General features: G+C 44.1%; 1 protein-coding gene across 2 annotated transcripts in view; it reads right to left on the reverse strand.

Moving 5' to 3' along the window:
- Nucleotides 1–14,986, reverse strand: part of LOC144491433 (glypican-5-like) — a 594,817-nt gene that overhangs the window by 504,945 nt on the left and 74,886 nt on the right. For both annotated transcript variants that reach the window (XM_078209247.1, XM_078209248.1), the window contains exon 2: nt 4,133–4,294. In XM_078209247.1, coding sequence (XP_078065373.1) covers nt 4,133–4,294 — 162 coding nt within the window. The remainder of the gene's footprint in view (nt 1–4,132; nt 4,295–14,986) is intronic.

Below are 14,986 nucleotides of genomic sequence, written 5' to 3' on the forward strand. Positions count from 1 at the left end.
CCCCCTGCAAATCTAGTTTAAACGCTCCCCAATAACACTAGCAAACCTCCCTGCAAGTATATTGGTCCCCTTGTAGTTTAGGTGTAACCCGTCTCTCTTGTACAGGTCCCACCTGCCCCAGAAGAGGTTCTGAGGAATGTGGAGGAACAGAGAGATCTTGGGGTTCATATCCACAGGTCTCTGAAGGTTGCCACTCAAGTGGATAGAGCCATGAAGAAGGCCTACAGTGTGTTAGCGTTTATTAACAGGGGGTTTGAGTTTAAGAGCCGTGGGGTTATGCTGCAACTGTACAGGACCTTGGTGAGACCACATTTGGAATATTGTGTGCAGATAAGAAGGATGTGGAAGCACTGGAGAGAGTGCAGAGGAGATTTACCAGGATGCTGCCTGGTTTGGAGGGTAGGTCTTATGAGGAAAGGATGAGGGAGCCAAGGCTTTTCTCTTTAGAGCGGAGGAGGATCAGAGGCGACTTAATAGAGGTTTATAAGATAATGAGGGGGATAGATAGAGTAGACGTTCAGAGACTATTTCCTCAGGTGAATGTAGCTGTTTCTAGGGGGCATAACTATAAGGTTCATGGGGGGAGATATAGGAGGGATGTCCGAGGTAGGTTCTTTACTCAGAGAGTGGTTGGGGTCTGGAATGGACTGCCTGAGTCGGACACTTTAGGAACTTTCAAGCGGTTATTAGATAGGCACATGGAGCACACCAGAATGATAGGGAGTGGGATAGCTTGATCTTGGTTTCGGACAAAGCTCGACACAACATCGAGGGCCGAAGGGCCTGTACTATGCTGTACTGTTCTATGTTCTATGTAGGGCTATGTGGGGTATAGCAGTGGGATTAGTTTTACATTCCCCTCGTAAAATGTCAACGCAGAGCCAGTCATGATGGGGTGAATGGCTTCCATCTGTGGTGTAAACGTTTTTGATACTTGAAGCCCTTGGTGTAATGAACAAATTCCCCATATCAACCTTGGACCAGTAAGTTCACTTCAGTACCAACTTTAATGTCTCAACATGAAGTATAAGAAAATGGAAAGGCCAAAATTTTCTGTCAAAGAATGAAGCTAATGGCATTGCCATTGTGAAAATGCCACAGCAACTCCAGAAGAGGGCAGGCACACAATTAGACATGGAAATTGTCATCAGATATGTTTCACTCTGCCGTTAGTTTCACAAAAACAGCATCTCACTGTCTGTCTCCCTGTTGAAATACATTGTGCAGCAGAAAATTCCTGCATCTGCACACATCACAAAGTTAAGACAATGTCACTTCAAATCTAATTGCTCTTTTAACAATATGATGCGTGTTAATTACTGCCAGTCAACCTCTCTGGCGCTGAAAATGAACCATTACAAAATCTGGTGCCACATTCTATTGGGTTTTATTTACTGGTGGAAATTTGCTTTTAAATGTTTTTTTATCTCTCTTAATCGAACCATTCTTTCTCCTTCTTTATTTCTCTTTCTGTGCTCGAGTCTTTTTTTTAAATTCATTTGTGGGACATGGGCATCACTGGTTGGCCAGCATTTATTGCCCATCCCTGGTTGCCCAAGAGCAATTGAGAGTCAACCACATTGCTGTGGCTCTGGAGTCACATGTAGGACAGACCAGGTAAGGATGGCAGATTTCCTTCACTAAAGGACTTTGATTTGATTTGATTTATTGTCACACGTATTAGTATACAGTGAAAAGTATTGTTTCTTGCACGCTATAGATATTAGTGAGCCAGATTGTATTTGCCTATTTTGACTTTCATTTCTTTGTCAGTCCATAAAGTATTACATTTCAGAATTATTCAACCTGATTGTTCAAGAAGAAACACATTTGCTGGCCCTGTTCATTCAGGTCAAATATGCCCGAAACATTGCACAGTTTGAATCCTGTGTTTCCAACAGAGCAAAATATCATCAACATTAAACAGGTAGGGGCAAGTCTAACTAACGGCAGGCATTGTTTAATGCCACCTCACAGAAAACCCTGGGCCATTGAGAAACTATCTTCTGAACAGCTTAGTGGAATGTGGGGGGAGGGGAAGAAGGCTCCAATGGAACTGGCTACAGTAAGCTTTGAACAAGATCACTTTCAGTCAGAAAAGATTGCTGATACAGCAGCTTCGACGGACCTGCTAAATCTCACTGAACTATTTGCACGTGTGTTTGGCTATAAAACAAAATATACACAGTTCTGAATTTTAATGTGCTTCCTGTCTGTTTCACTGATGGCTGTTCTCTGGTTTATCAAGTATAACACTTGGGCAGCTGGGTTTTACCCTTGCAAGGCTAATTACAACAATCTTATCCTGGTTCTACATGTTATGGTGAGAGTCAGTATAGGACCATGCACTGCTCCTCAGAACGGTACTTCAAAAAGGATGTGCAGCACTCACACCTTGAAACCAATCGCATGGGGTAGGGTGTCATGGAATCCAGACTAATACAAACAAACCGCTCCAATGAGGCCTGGCGCAAGCTGGAGGAGCACTATCTCATACAACCATAGACTCCCAACAGTGCAGAAGGCCATTCAGCCCATCGAGTCTGCACCAAAAGAGTATCTTACCTAAGCTCCCACCATCCCCCAGATTAATCACCATAACCCTCCACATTTACCATGGCTAATCCACCCAACTTGCACATCTTTGAGTACTAAGGGGCAACTTAGCGTGGCCAGTCCACCTAACTTGCACCCCTTTAGACTGTGGGAGGAGACTGAGGAAACCCATGCAGACATGAGGAGAACATGCAAACTCCACACAGTCACCTAAGGCTGGAATCAAATGTGGGTCCCTAGCGCTGTGAGGCAACAGTGCTAACCACTGTGCCACCCTTCCACGCATCCTTTGGATATGTTGCAGCCCTTGGGACTCAACGTCAAGTTCGACAACTCTAGATTTTGACCTTTTCCCTCTTTCTTAAACCCCCTATTTTAAAAAAAATATCCTATATATGGATTAAAAACAAAGAGCAGTACAGCACAGGACAAGCCCTTGGGCCCACCAACCCTGCGCCAACATATGACGCCTTTCTAAACTAAAGACCTTTTGCTTCTACGTGATCCGAATCCCTCTATTCACGTATCTGTCAAGATGCCTCTTAAACGTTGCTATTGTTTCTGCTTCCAACACCACCTCTGGCAGCACATTCCAGGCGCTTACCACCCTCTGTAAAAAAAATGCTTGCCTCTCACATCTCCTTTAAACCTTCCCCCTTTTACCTTAAACCTATGTCCCCTAGTAATTGACATTTCTATTATATATTGCCTTCGTGCAAAACCTCCCCTCCCCCTCTCATGCCAGACCATCTATCTTTTGCTACTTTTTGTTGCAGTTTCTACAGCTGTAACGTGTTCTCCCTCCTTTCAGTTCTGATGAAGATTCAAAGGACTCAAAACGTGAATTCTGTTTCGCCCCTCGTAGATGCTGTCAGACTTGATGAGTTTTTCTGGCACCCTTTGTTCTTGTTCCAGAATCTCCTGCATTGACTGTCTCCTTGTTTATTGATCTCTTTCACATCAAAGAAAACAGTTACCAGCAAGTAAGAGAGCAGCCACATATGAACCTCCAACAAGATCAACAATACAAAGAATGGATGAAATCTTCAAAGTCGGAAAATATATACTGATAGATTTCAGGCCGCACCATTTCCCGGGTAACCCATCAAATCAACCAACCCTATCAAAAATAAGATGAAATGAGTAAAATATTTCCTGTCTTTTCCCTTCACTGTCTCCCACTGTCTGTTCCACATTCACTCAGGTTTGAAGCCACTCTTTAAGGGGGAAGAGGATCGGTAGAAACATACAACATCTGTAAAAGCATGGCATGGTCAAGGGAGAGAAACAGTCTGAGGGACATGAGTAAAACCAGATGGACAGATGTGTGGAGAGAGAGAAATCGGAGCACAGCCAGAGGAAAAGTGGTCAGAATTTAGACTTCACACTCATTTTTAAAAAGTCCTTTGACGTTCTGATTGGATGCACTTTTACTACAGCCGGGTTAGAGACAGACATGTACCATAAAGCCCTAAACAACTTTATAAGCGTCGTCAGAGAGAATCGCAAGAACAAGATCAATTCGTCACTTGCTACTGGATCTCCAGCTGTGGTTTATTTGCCAGAGCGTTCCTACCTTGGAAAGCCTCGCCATTCTTCTCAATCCTGTATTTCAGCTCGTAACTCAGGAAATGGATACTCTGAAGGACCTCTCTGCGAACCATTACTTGATATCTCTCCTCCATTCTCTTTGTGCAACAAGTCGGCCCGTCATACGTGCATATCTGTAAATCCCCATCTTCAACAAAAAGAGAAGCCAGGTCAGTACAGGCTTGCTGAGGCAGAACAGTGAAAACAACGTAATCCCAGTACATTAACCCCCACTTACTTGTGGCTAATTCCTGATGTGGATAATTGTATTTCTTAATTAGCAGCACTTCATAAAATGAGTAATAATAGACATGGTCATTAGGCACATTTGAACGATATTGTATTTGAACAATATATGCAGGCGAACTTCTACTTGGGTAAAATGGTAAGCAAGAAAGCAGAGTGTGCCCAAGTGTTTTATTTCTTTATTGCTGAGGGATAGTATATGTTTGTAAAGTAAAAACGAAAGAAAGACTTGCATTAATTTAGAACTTTTCATGAACATCTGAATGTGCTTTAGAATGATGTGGAGATGCTGGCGTTGGACTGGGGTAAGCACAGTAAGAAGTCTCACAACACCAGGTTAAAGTCCAACAGGTTTATTTGGCAGCACTAGCTTTCGGAGCCCCAAGCCCCTTCTTCAGGTGAGTGAGGACTCGTGTTCACAAACAGGGCGTATAAAGACACAAACTCAATTTACAAGATAATGGGTGGAATGCGAGTCTTTACAGGTAATCAGGTCTTAAAGTTTCAGACAATGTGAGTGGAGAGAGGGTTAAGCACAGGTTAAAGAAATGTGTATTGTCTCCTGCCAGGACAGTTCGTGAGATTTTGCAAGCCCAGGCAAGTCGTGGGGGTTACAGATAGTGTGACATGAACCCTGGATCCCGGTTGAGGCCATCCTCATGTGTGTGGAACTTGGCTATCAGACTCTGCTCAGTGATTCAGCGCTGTCGTGTGTCGTGAAGGCCACCTTGGAGAACGCTTACCCGAAGATCAGAGGCTGAATGCCCGCGACTGCTGAAGTGTTCCCCGATTGGAAGAGAACACTTCTGCCTGGTGATTGATGAGCGGTGTTCATTCATTCATTGTCGTAGCATCTGCATGGTCTCCCCAATGTACCATGCCTTGGGACATCCTTTCCTGCAGCGTATCAGGTAGACAACATTGGCCGAGTTGCAAGAGTATGTACCGTGTACCTGGTGGATGGTGTTCTCACGTGAGATGATGGCATCCGTGTCGATGATCCGGCACGTCTTGCAGAGGTTGCTGTGGCAGGGTTGTGTGATGTCGTGGTCACTGTTCTCCTGAAGGCTGGGTAGTTTGCTACGGACAATGGTCTGTTTGAGGTTGTGCAGTTGTTTGAAGGCAAGAAGTGGGGGTGTGGGGATGGCCTTGGCAAGATATTCGTCTTCATCGATGACATGTTGAAGGCTCTGGAGAAGATGTCCTAGTTTCTCTGCTCGGGGGAAGTACTGGATGACGAAGGGTACTCTGTCCGCCGTGTCCCATGTTTGTCTTCTGAGGAGATCGGTGCGATCGATGGGTCGAATGCCATATCCTGTTCTTATGAAGGCATCTTTTAGCATCTGTAGGTGTCTGTTGCGATCCTCCTCATCTGAGCAGATCCTGTGTGTACGGAGGGAACTGGACTCCTTCGGGAGGCCGCTACCCTCGACTCGACATGTATGCCCAAGCCGTCAGGAGGTGCGTCAATGCCAGATTCATCAGCCGCACTCACAAGACAGCCCCGAACGTCACCCAAGCACAATGCAATGCCATCCACGCTCTCAAGACCAACATCAACATTGTCATCAAACCAGCAGACAAAGGAGGAGCCACCATCATACTGAACAGAACGGATTACTGCAAAGAGGTGTACCGACAACTGAACAACCAGGAACACTACAGACAGTTACCCGCAGATCCGACCAAAGAACACACCCGTCAACACAACAGACCAATCAAGACCTTTGATCCGGACCTTCAGAGCACCCTCCTTGCTCTCATCCCACGTACTCCCCGTGTTGGAGATCTCTACTGCCTCCTGAAGATACACAAGGCCAACACACCCGGCTGTTGCATCGTATCAGGCAATGGGACCCTGTGTGAGAACCTCTCCGGCTACATTGAGGGCATCCTGAAACCCATTGTACAAAGAACCCCCAGCTTCTGTCGCGACACAACTGACTTCCTACAGAAACTCAGCACACATGGAGCAGTTGAACCAGGAGCACTCCTTGTCACAATGGATGTCTCGGCAATCTACACCAGCATCCCCCACGACGACGGCATTGCTGCAACTGCCTCAGTACTCAACGCTGACAACTGCCAATCTCCAGATGCAATTCTACAACCCATCCGCTTCATCCTGGACCACAACGTCTTCACCTTCAACAACCAGTTCTTCATCCAGACACACGGAACAGCCATGGGGACCAAATTTGCACCTCAATATGCCAACATCTTTACACACAACAAGACTTCTTCACCGCACAGGACCTTCAACCAATGCTATACACTAGGTACATCGATTACATTTTCTTCCTTTGGACTCATGGTGAACAATCATTGAAACAACTACATGATGACATCAACAAGTTCCATCCCACCATCAGACTCACCATGGACTACTCTCCGGAATCGGTTGCATTCTTGGACACACGCATCTCCATCAAGGACGGTCACCTCAGCACTTCACTTTACCGCAAGCCCACGGATAACCTCACGATGCTCCACTTCTCCAGCTTCCACCCTAAACACGTTAAAGAAGCCATCCCCTACGGACAAGCCCTCCGTATACACAGGATCTGCTCAGGTGAGAAGGATCGCAACAGACACCTACAGAAGCTGAAAGATGCCCTCATAAGAACAGGATATGGCATTCGACTCATCGATCGCACCGACCTCCTCAGAAGACAAACACAGGACACGGCAGACAGAGTACCCTTCATTGTCCAGTACTTCCCCGGAGCGGAGAAACTACGACATCTTCTCTGGAGCCTTCAACATGTCATCGATGAAGACGAACATCTTGCCAAGGCCATCCCCACACCCCCACTTCTTGCCTTGTTAAGTATCAGTAGATTGTAACGACCTTTGATGGGTGGTTGATGGGTCAGGCGCAGACACGTTCGTGTATTTGCACAATTGGCCTGCCTGAGGTTTGACTGTGTTTGATTTTAATATGCCCAATTCTTTAATTTAGGATATCCAATTTTATCAGCCTTAAAACTAGGCCCTGATTATATCACCACAGGAGGGTAGGTCTTATGAGGAAAGGTTGAGGGAGCTAGGGCTTTTCTCTTTAGAGCGGAGGAGGATGAGAGGCGACTTAATAGAGGTTTATAAGATGATGAGGGGGATAGATAGAGTGGACGTTCAGAGACTATTTTCTCCTAGCTGTTACTAGGGGGCATAACTATAAGGTCCATGGTGGGAGATATAGGAGGGATGTCCGAGGTAGGTTCTTTACTCAGAGAGTGGTTGGGGTGTGGAATGGACTGCCTGCTGTGATAGTGGAGTCAGACACTTTGGGAACTTTCAAGTGGTTATTAGATAGGCACATGGAGCACACCAGAATGATAGGGAGTGGGATAGCTTGATCTTGGTTTCGGACAAAGCTCGTCACAACATCGAGGGCCGAAGGGCCTGTACTGTGCTGTACTGTTCTATGTTCTATATCTTGTTTAGCAAACTGATTAACATTTGCTGAATATGTAAATGATTTGGTTTACATCACAGGAAGTGATGCAAATTAATTTGTGATATAGTATCTGGAGCAGGGTTAATCACTAGGTAAGGGGACCTCTTAAGGAATTGTGAGATTCTTCCGTTGAGAATTATTAGTTTAAATTTTTACTGTGTTTGGTACATTTGTGTGAAGAGCAAATAACACAACAGTTGAAGCTTGGCTAATGAGGTAGACTTCAAGGCTATATATTAATGTGCATCAGTTACTGAAAGTAAGTGTGTAAGTACAGCAGGCAAATGGCATGTTGGTCTTCATAGTGAGAGGATTTGAGTATAAGGATGGGGGATGTTTTGCTGCAATTGTGTAGGGTGTTGGTGAGGCCACAACTGGAGTATTGTGTGCAGTTTTGGTGTCCTTATCTGAGGGAGGATGTTCTTGCTATAGAGGGAATGCAGTGAAGGTTTACCAGGCTGATTTCTGAGATGGCAGGTCTATCATATAAGGAGAGACTAAGTCGTTTAGGATTATATTCCCTGGAGTTTAGAAGAGTGAGAGAGGATCTCATACAAACTGAAAATTCTGATGGGGTAGATCCAGAAAGAATGTTTGCAATGGTGGGGGAGTCCAGAACTAGGGGTCATAGTTTGAGGATAAGGGGCAAACCTTTTTAGAACTGTGAGGAGAAATTTCTTCACGCAGAGGATGGTGAATGTGTGGAATTCACTACCACACAATGTAGTTAAGGCCAAAACGTTGTGATTTCAAGAAGAAATTAGATACAGCTCTAGAGGCGAAAGGATGTGTGCGTGCATGGCGGGGGGTGAATTGCAGAGCAGGCTTGAAGGACCAAATGACCTACTACTGCTTCTAGTTTCTATGTTTCATAACCTCAACATCTTTATAACTAATGAGCTGTTTTTGAAGTGTAATTTGTGTTATGATGTAGGAAACCTGGCAGACAATTAGCTTCTCTTTTCTTGTTATGTCTTAATCCCCCTTTGTTACAAAGTTAGAGTCATGAAAGCTTTATTTGACTGGAATCCACAGCATTTTGGGGCACCGAATCCTGGATTTCTCTGACCTCTTGTATAGAAAAATGCTTCCTGATTTCCCTCCTATCTGGTATAGCTCTCATTTTAGGATCATACTCCTTTGTTCTTGATTTCTCTCCGGGGAACACCGCTTGTCTGCATCTAACCTATTAAGGCCTCCCAACATTTTTAACATCTTAAAGCTGTTTTCGTTGATTGCATCACCCCTCAACCATCTGTACTTGAGCCTTGGTTTAACCCTCTCAGCCCTGTATCATTTTGGTAAATTTGTACTCCACCCTTTCCAAGGCCAATGTATTGTTTGAGGTCCATTGCTCACAATTGAATGCAGTACACCAGGTAGGGGCTGACCAAAGCTCTATACAACTGAAGCAGCATTTTCTCTCCCTTGTATTCCAGCTCCCTTGAATAAAGGCCAAACAATTCATTAGCTTTTTTGATTTTTTTTTAATGTACCTGTCCACTTTAAATGATTTGTGTACTAGGATTCAGTGACTCCTCTTGGATCATGTGCTCTTGTGTGGATGCTAGGGAGAGGGCTGGTTTCAACTGTGATGCCCTCCCTGAATGAATAACCTGCCAATATTGACCACCTGGGTTCAGTGGGGGAATGTTCACTTACCTGGCTAATTTTCCCACACATGATCCTAGGTGGTGAATGCAGTGTGCCTGTCAGCCATCGACCTTTATCCCAGCAAGAATCTGCAACTTTGGGAGAGGGGCTGAGATGAGAGAATTCCTGATATTGTGATACGAGGACAGTGTTTCCCAAGAGATATTGATGAACAGGTGCCAGGGTGTTATAGCAACACTGTTTTACCCTTGCGTACAAACTTTGGCAGCAAGCACCTTGCAATGTAGGTCATTTATTTGTTCATGGGATGTGGGCATTGCTGGCTGGGTCAGCATTTATTGCCCTTCCCTGAGTGGGTCAACCACATTGCTGTGAGTCTTAAGCCACATATAGGCCAGGTAAAGGCAACAGATTTCCTTCCCTAAAGGACAATAGTAAACCAGATGTGTTTTTACAACAATCGACAATTGTTTTATGGTTATCATTAGACTTTTATTCCAGATGTTTTATTGAGTTTGAATTCCACCATCAGCTGTGGTGGAATTTGAACCCAGAGCATTACCCAGATACATTAACACTGCAATGAAGTTACTGTGACAATTTCCTAGTCGTCACACTCCACAGCTGTTCAGGTATACTGAGGGAGAATTTAGCATAGCCAATGCACCTAACCAGCATGTCTTTCGGACTGTGGGAGGAAACTGGAGCACCTGAAGGAAGCCCAAGCAGACTACCTCCAAAGCAATATCACACCAGTCACTTGTCCAAATATCCCCTTAATGTAACTCTTTCAAATTCTGTCTGACAATCATTTCTGTGAAACGCCTTTGAATGTTTTTCTATTCTTGTTTCTTTCACAATAATAAGTTCTCTCCTCCCACTCTTACTGGGGTAAAGTTCCGCAGGTTCTAGTAGCCTTCAGAATTAGTCATTCCTCAAATAAGGTGGAAAATTGGATGGGGCGTGGAAGTTTGGAAAAGAGAATGAGAAAATATTCAATCACAAGAGGAAATTTCTGCAAAATATTGATTGCTGTATGTATCATAAAATCATGTGACATGGAGATTGTTTCCTCTGCTACAGTCACAGTATAAGTACAAGCAACACATTGGAACTTGTGGTGCTTCACTTGATGGCGCATGTGGTAGGACGACAATTTTCAGCATAAAACATAAGAGCAGAATTAGGCTACTCGGCCCATCGAGTCTGCTCCGCCATTCAATCATGGCTGATATTTTTCTCATCCCCATTCTCCTGCCTTTTCCCCATAACCCCATATCCCCTTATTAATCAAGAACCTATCTATCTCTGTCTTAAAAACACTCAATGACCTGGCCTCCACAGCCTTCTGCAGCAAAGAGTTCCACAGGTTCACCACTCTCTGGTTGAAGAAATTCCTCCTCATCTCTGTTTTAAAGGATCGTCCCTTTAGATTGAGGTTGTGCCCTCTGGTTCTAGTTTTTCCTACTAGTGGAAACATCCTCTCCACTCTATCCAGGTCTCGCAGAATCCTGTAAGTTTCAATAAGATCCCCTCCTCATCCTTCTAAATGCCAATGAGTACAGAGCCAGAGTCCTCGACCGTTCCTCATACGACAAGCTCTTCATTCCAGGGATCATTCTTGTGAACCTCCTCTGGACCCTTTCCAAGGCCAGCATATCCTTCCTTAGATACACGGCCCAAAACTGCTCATAATACTTCAAATGGGGTCTGACCAGAGCCTTATACAGCCTCAGAAGTACATCCCTGGTCTTGTATTCTAGCCCTCTCGACATGAATGCTAACATTGCATTTGCATTCCTAACTGCTGACTGAACCTGCACGTTAACTTTAAGAGAATCTTGAACAAGGACTCCCAAGTCCCTTTGTGCTTCTGACGTCCTAAGCATTTCCCCATTTAGAAAATAGTCTATGCCTCCATTCCTCCTTCCAAAGTGCATAGCCTCACACTTTTTCACATTGTATTCCATCTGCCACTTCTTTGCCCACTCTCCTAACCTGTCCAAGTCCTTCAGCAGCCCCCCTGCTTCCTCAGTACTACATGTCCCTCTACATAGCCTGGTACCGTCTGCAAACTTAGCAACAGTGCCTTCAGTTCCTCCTTCCAAATTGCGAATGTATATTGTGAAATGTTGTGGTCCCGGCAGCGACCCCTGAGGCACACAACTATGGATCAGGAAATTTTCACAGTAAGCATGTTTTAGAGTGACGAGAATTAGCATTTAAATAGCACCTAAAACATGGTCAAATACCTCCAGGTGCTTCACAGGGGCATTATCAAATAATATTTGACACCAATATCCTTTTAGGGAAGGAAATCTGCCGTCCTTACCTGGTTCGGCCTACGCGCTACTCCAGACCCACAACAATGTGGTTGCCTCTTAACTGCCCTCTGAAATAGCCCAGCAAGCCACTCAACTCGAGGGCAATTAGGAGTGGGCAACAAAAGTCGGCCTTGCTAATGATGCCTACATCCCATGAAAATAATTTTGTAAATACACATCGGGGAATACCAGGGTGTAGTATTCAGTTATTCTGTGTTTGAATATGTGAGTCTGTTTGCTGTTGATGCTCACTGTTCTTGATTGGTTAAGTCTGGGCATGGACTCAGAGAAAAGTAAACAAACTGTAGAAAGAGCTGGAAGCTGGAGCTAAAGCATGGTAAATAAATAAAGTTTCTGTACACATAGAAATTAGTCTCATCTCGGCATAGTTCAGAGATATAAAATATATCATATAGTGCAGATAACCAAATCATGGTGATAGAGGTAAGTTTTAAGGAGCATTTTAAAAGAGGAGAGTGATGTGTTTAGGGCCTTGGCAGTTGGTGGCAAGGCCACAAATGGAGGCTTAATAAAATCAGAGAGGCAAGAGGACAGAATTGGAGGAAGACAGATCAGAAGTCAGTAGGGCTGGAGGAGCTTACACAGAGATAGGGAGGTGCAAGGCCATGTCCATAGAATTAAAAGCAAGGGCGAGAATTTTCAGGATTTCCGCAACGGATGAGCAGAGGTAGGGGCAGAGTTAGCCAATATTACAGAAATAGAAAAAGGTGCAGATATGTGATCAGAAGCTACACCTGAAGTTGAATATGGCACCAAGTTAATGATCAGTCTGCTTCAGTCTCAGAGGGGTAGAATCAGTATCCAGGGAACAGAATTTGTGGTGGGGACCAAAGAAAATGGGGACAATTCCTGCTCATCCAGTACGAGATGTTGAATAAGCAGTCTGGCAGGTCAGAGAGACTGGAAGAGCTGAGAGAGGTGACGGTGAGGTAGAGCTGAGTGTATGCGTGAAACTAATGTTGTGTTCTTGGATGATGTCACCCAGGGCCAACATATAGACAAAAAATAGTAGCAGGCCAAAGATGGATCCCTCGGCGGACACCAGAGGCTGTGGTTCAGGGAGAGAAGCTATACAGACAATTCTCTAGCTGCGACTGCACAAATAAGAATGAAAGAGCTGCTCAATGCTACGGCAGGAGCAGAAAACTAATTGGAGTGGTTCAAACATGAAGTTCTGGGAAAGGTGATTTGATTTGATTTATTGTCACATGTATTGGGATACAGTGAAAAGTATTGCTTCTTGTGCGTTACACAGACAAAACATACCATTCATGAAGTACATAGGGGAGAAGGAAAGGAGAGGGTACAGAATATAGTGTTGAAGTTACATATAGGGTGAAGAGAAAGATCAGCTTAGTATATGATAGGACCATTTAAAAGTCTAATTACAGTAGGAAATAAGTTGTTTTTGAGTCTGTTGAAAAAAGATACAAAAGTCTGAAAACACGTAGAGTCTGTTGGTACGTGTTTTCAGACTTTTGTATCTTTTTCCCGACGGAAGGTGGAAAAGGCTGCGTGGGGTCTTTGATTATGCTGGCTGCTTTTCCGAGGCAGTGTGGGGCACAGATGTCAGCACATTTCGGGACTTTGAAGAGGAAAACAAGGTTAAAGATGGACTGCTAGATTGCAAGGACAAAGGGGTCAGGGATTGACTTTTGTAGAGAAAGTTGATGACAGAAGTTTTGAAGGAGAGCAGGACTGTATCTGAGAAGAGAAAGCTGTAACAGTATCAGCTAGGACGGGAGACAAGGAGCAAACTGGGGGAGCATTGGGTCAGCATTTTGGCGGGAATAAGGTCAATGGACCAGGAGATAGATCTTATGAACAAAACTGAGCTCTGAAAGAACATATGGGGAGGCCGGGGCAGAGGAGAACCTTTGCAAGAGATATTAAGTAGTTGGGATGGGGAGGAAAGCAGCTACGTGAGTGCTTTCAATCTAAACAATGAAGAGGTGTTAGAGATCCACACTCGCTGTTGATGGAGAGAATGGAAAAAAAAGCAGGGGAGAGGAATTTACTCAAACACATTGTTGTGACTGATCCCTCTTGTGCATTTTTGGCCCCTCCTGGAACACTACATGTTGCCAAGTTCACCATTCTCACCTTTGGAAAGCCATTGAATTTTGCATCCTTTGATGGCAATCAGTGCAATTCCTATTGATGGAGCTTGCAAAAAGGACTTGCCAAAGTGCTTGGCATTGTCTCAAGTTGGCAGAGCAAGTTACATAAACAAGTAGACTTACAGGAATCAGTTATGCTGTGATCTCCACAAAACTCCATTAAAATGCCAAAGCAAATCTGGGTGGATTTGACATTCACCCCAGGTAATTTGAGACTCTCAATTAGGTCTCTACGCCTTCTCAGAAAGACGCCAAATTCTCTTAGGCTGTGAAACTTATATTTTGGCTGCTTTCCAAATAGCATTACCAAAGTTAATATAAACATACATAAGGTTCACAACTGTAGTTTACAGGTTGCCGATTTCCTGCCAGAACTGTTTTACAATTCGAGTACTCGTGTCCAGCTCTTGCTCCTCTCTCCCATCATTTTGCAGAGTTTGTTAACTGCCAATTATCTGTTCACCTGGCTTACATACTCAGGATGGACAAAGACTTGGTCTATCTCCCACTCACTCCCACCACTGACCTTCTCTATCACTCGGCTCTTACCCATTGGGGTTTTATTCAGAAAGGTACAAATATAAAGATGTCCAATTGTCAACTGAACACTGAAACTCCAGCAGCACTAACATCAACCCATTGATTATTCCTCTGAAGCACAGCAGCAGACAACACAACAAAACTCAAGTGTCAAAAAACCAGAGGCACTAAGACATGTAATTCTAACTCCAGGATCTCAGTACAATATTGAGGGAGTGCTACACAGTCAGAGTTCATTATTTCATCACTGTTTGTGGAACCAGGCTGTTTACATATTGGCTGCCTGATTAAAACTGACTACAGTTTTTTTTTAAATCATTCAGCGCATGCAAAGCACTTTGAGAAATTTTGCAATTGTTAAAGTCTTACTTTCTTTCAGTTGGGCTCTTATGTACTCTTAGTAAAATCAGATTTTTAAAACTAAACCTAATTCAAATTCTCAAACTGTCACGGTGAAGTTTGAAATCACTGGATTATTATTCATGTGATGTGGGTGTAACTGGCTGGGACAGCAT

This window comes from Mustelus asterias, chromosome 3, assembly GCF_964213995.1.
Source record: "Mustelus asterias chromosome 3, sMusAst1.hap1.1, whole genome shotgun sequence".
NCBI classification, from domain to species: Eukaryota; Metazoa; Chordata; class Chondrichthyes; order Carcharhiniformes; family Triakidae; genus Mustelus; species Mustelus asterias.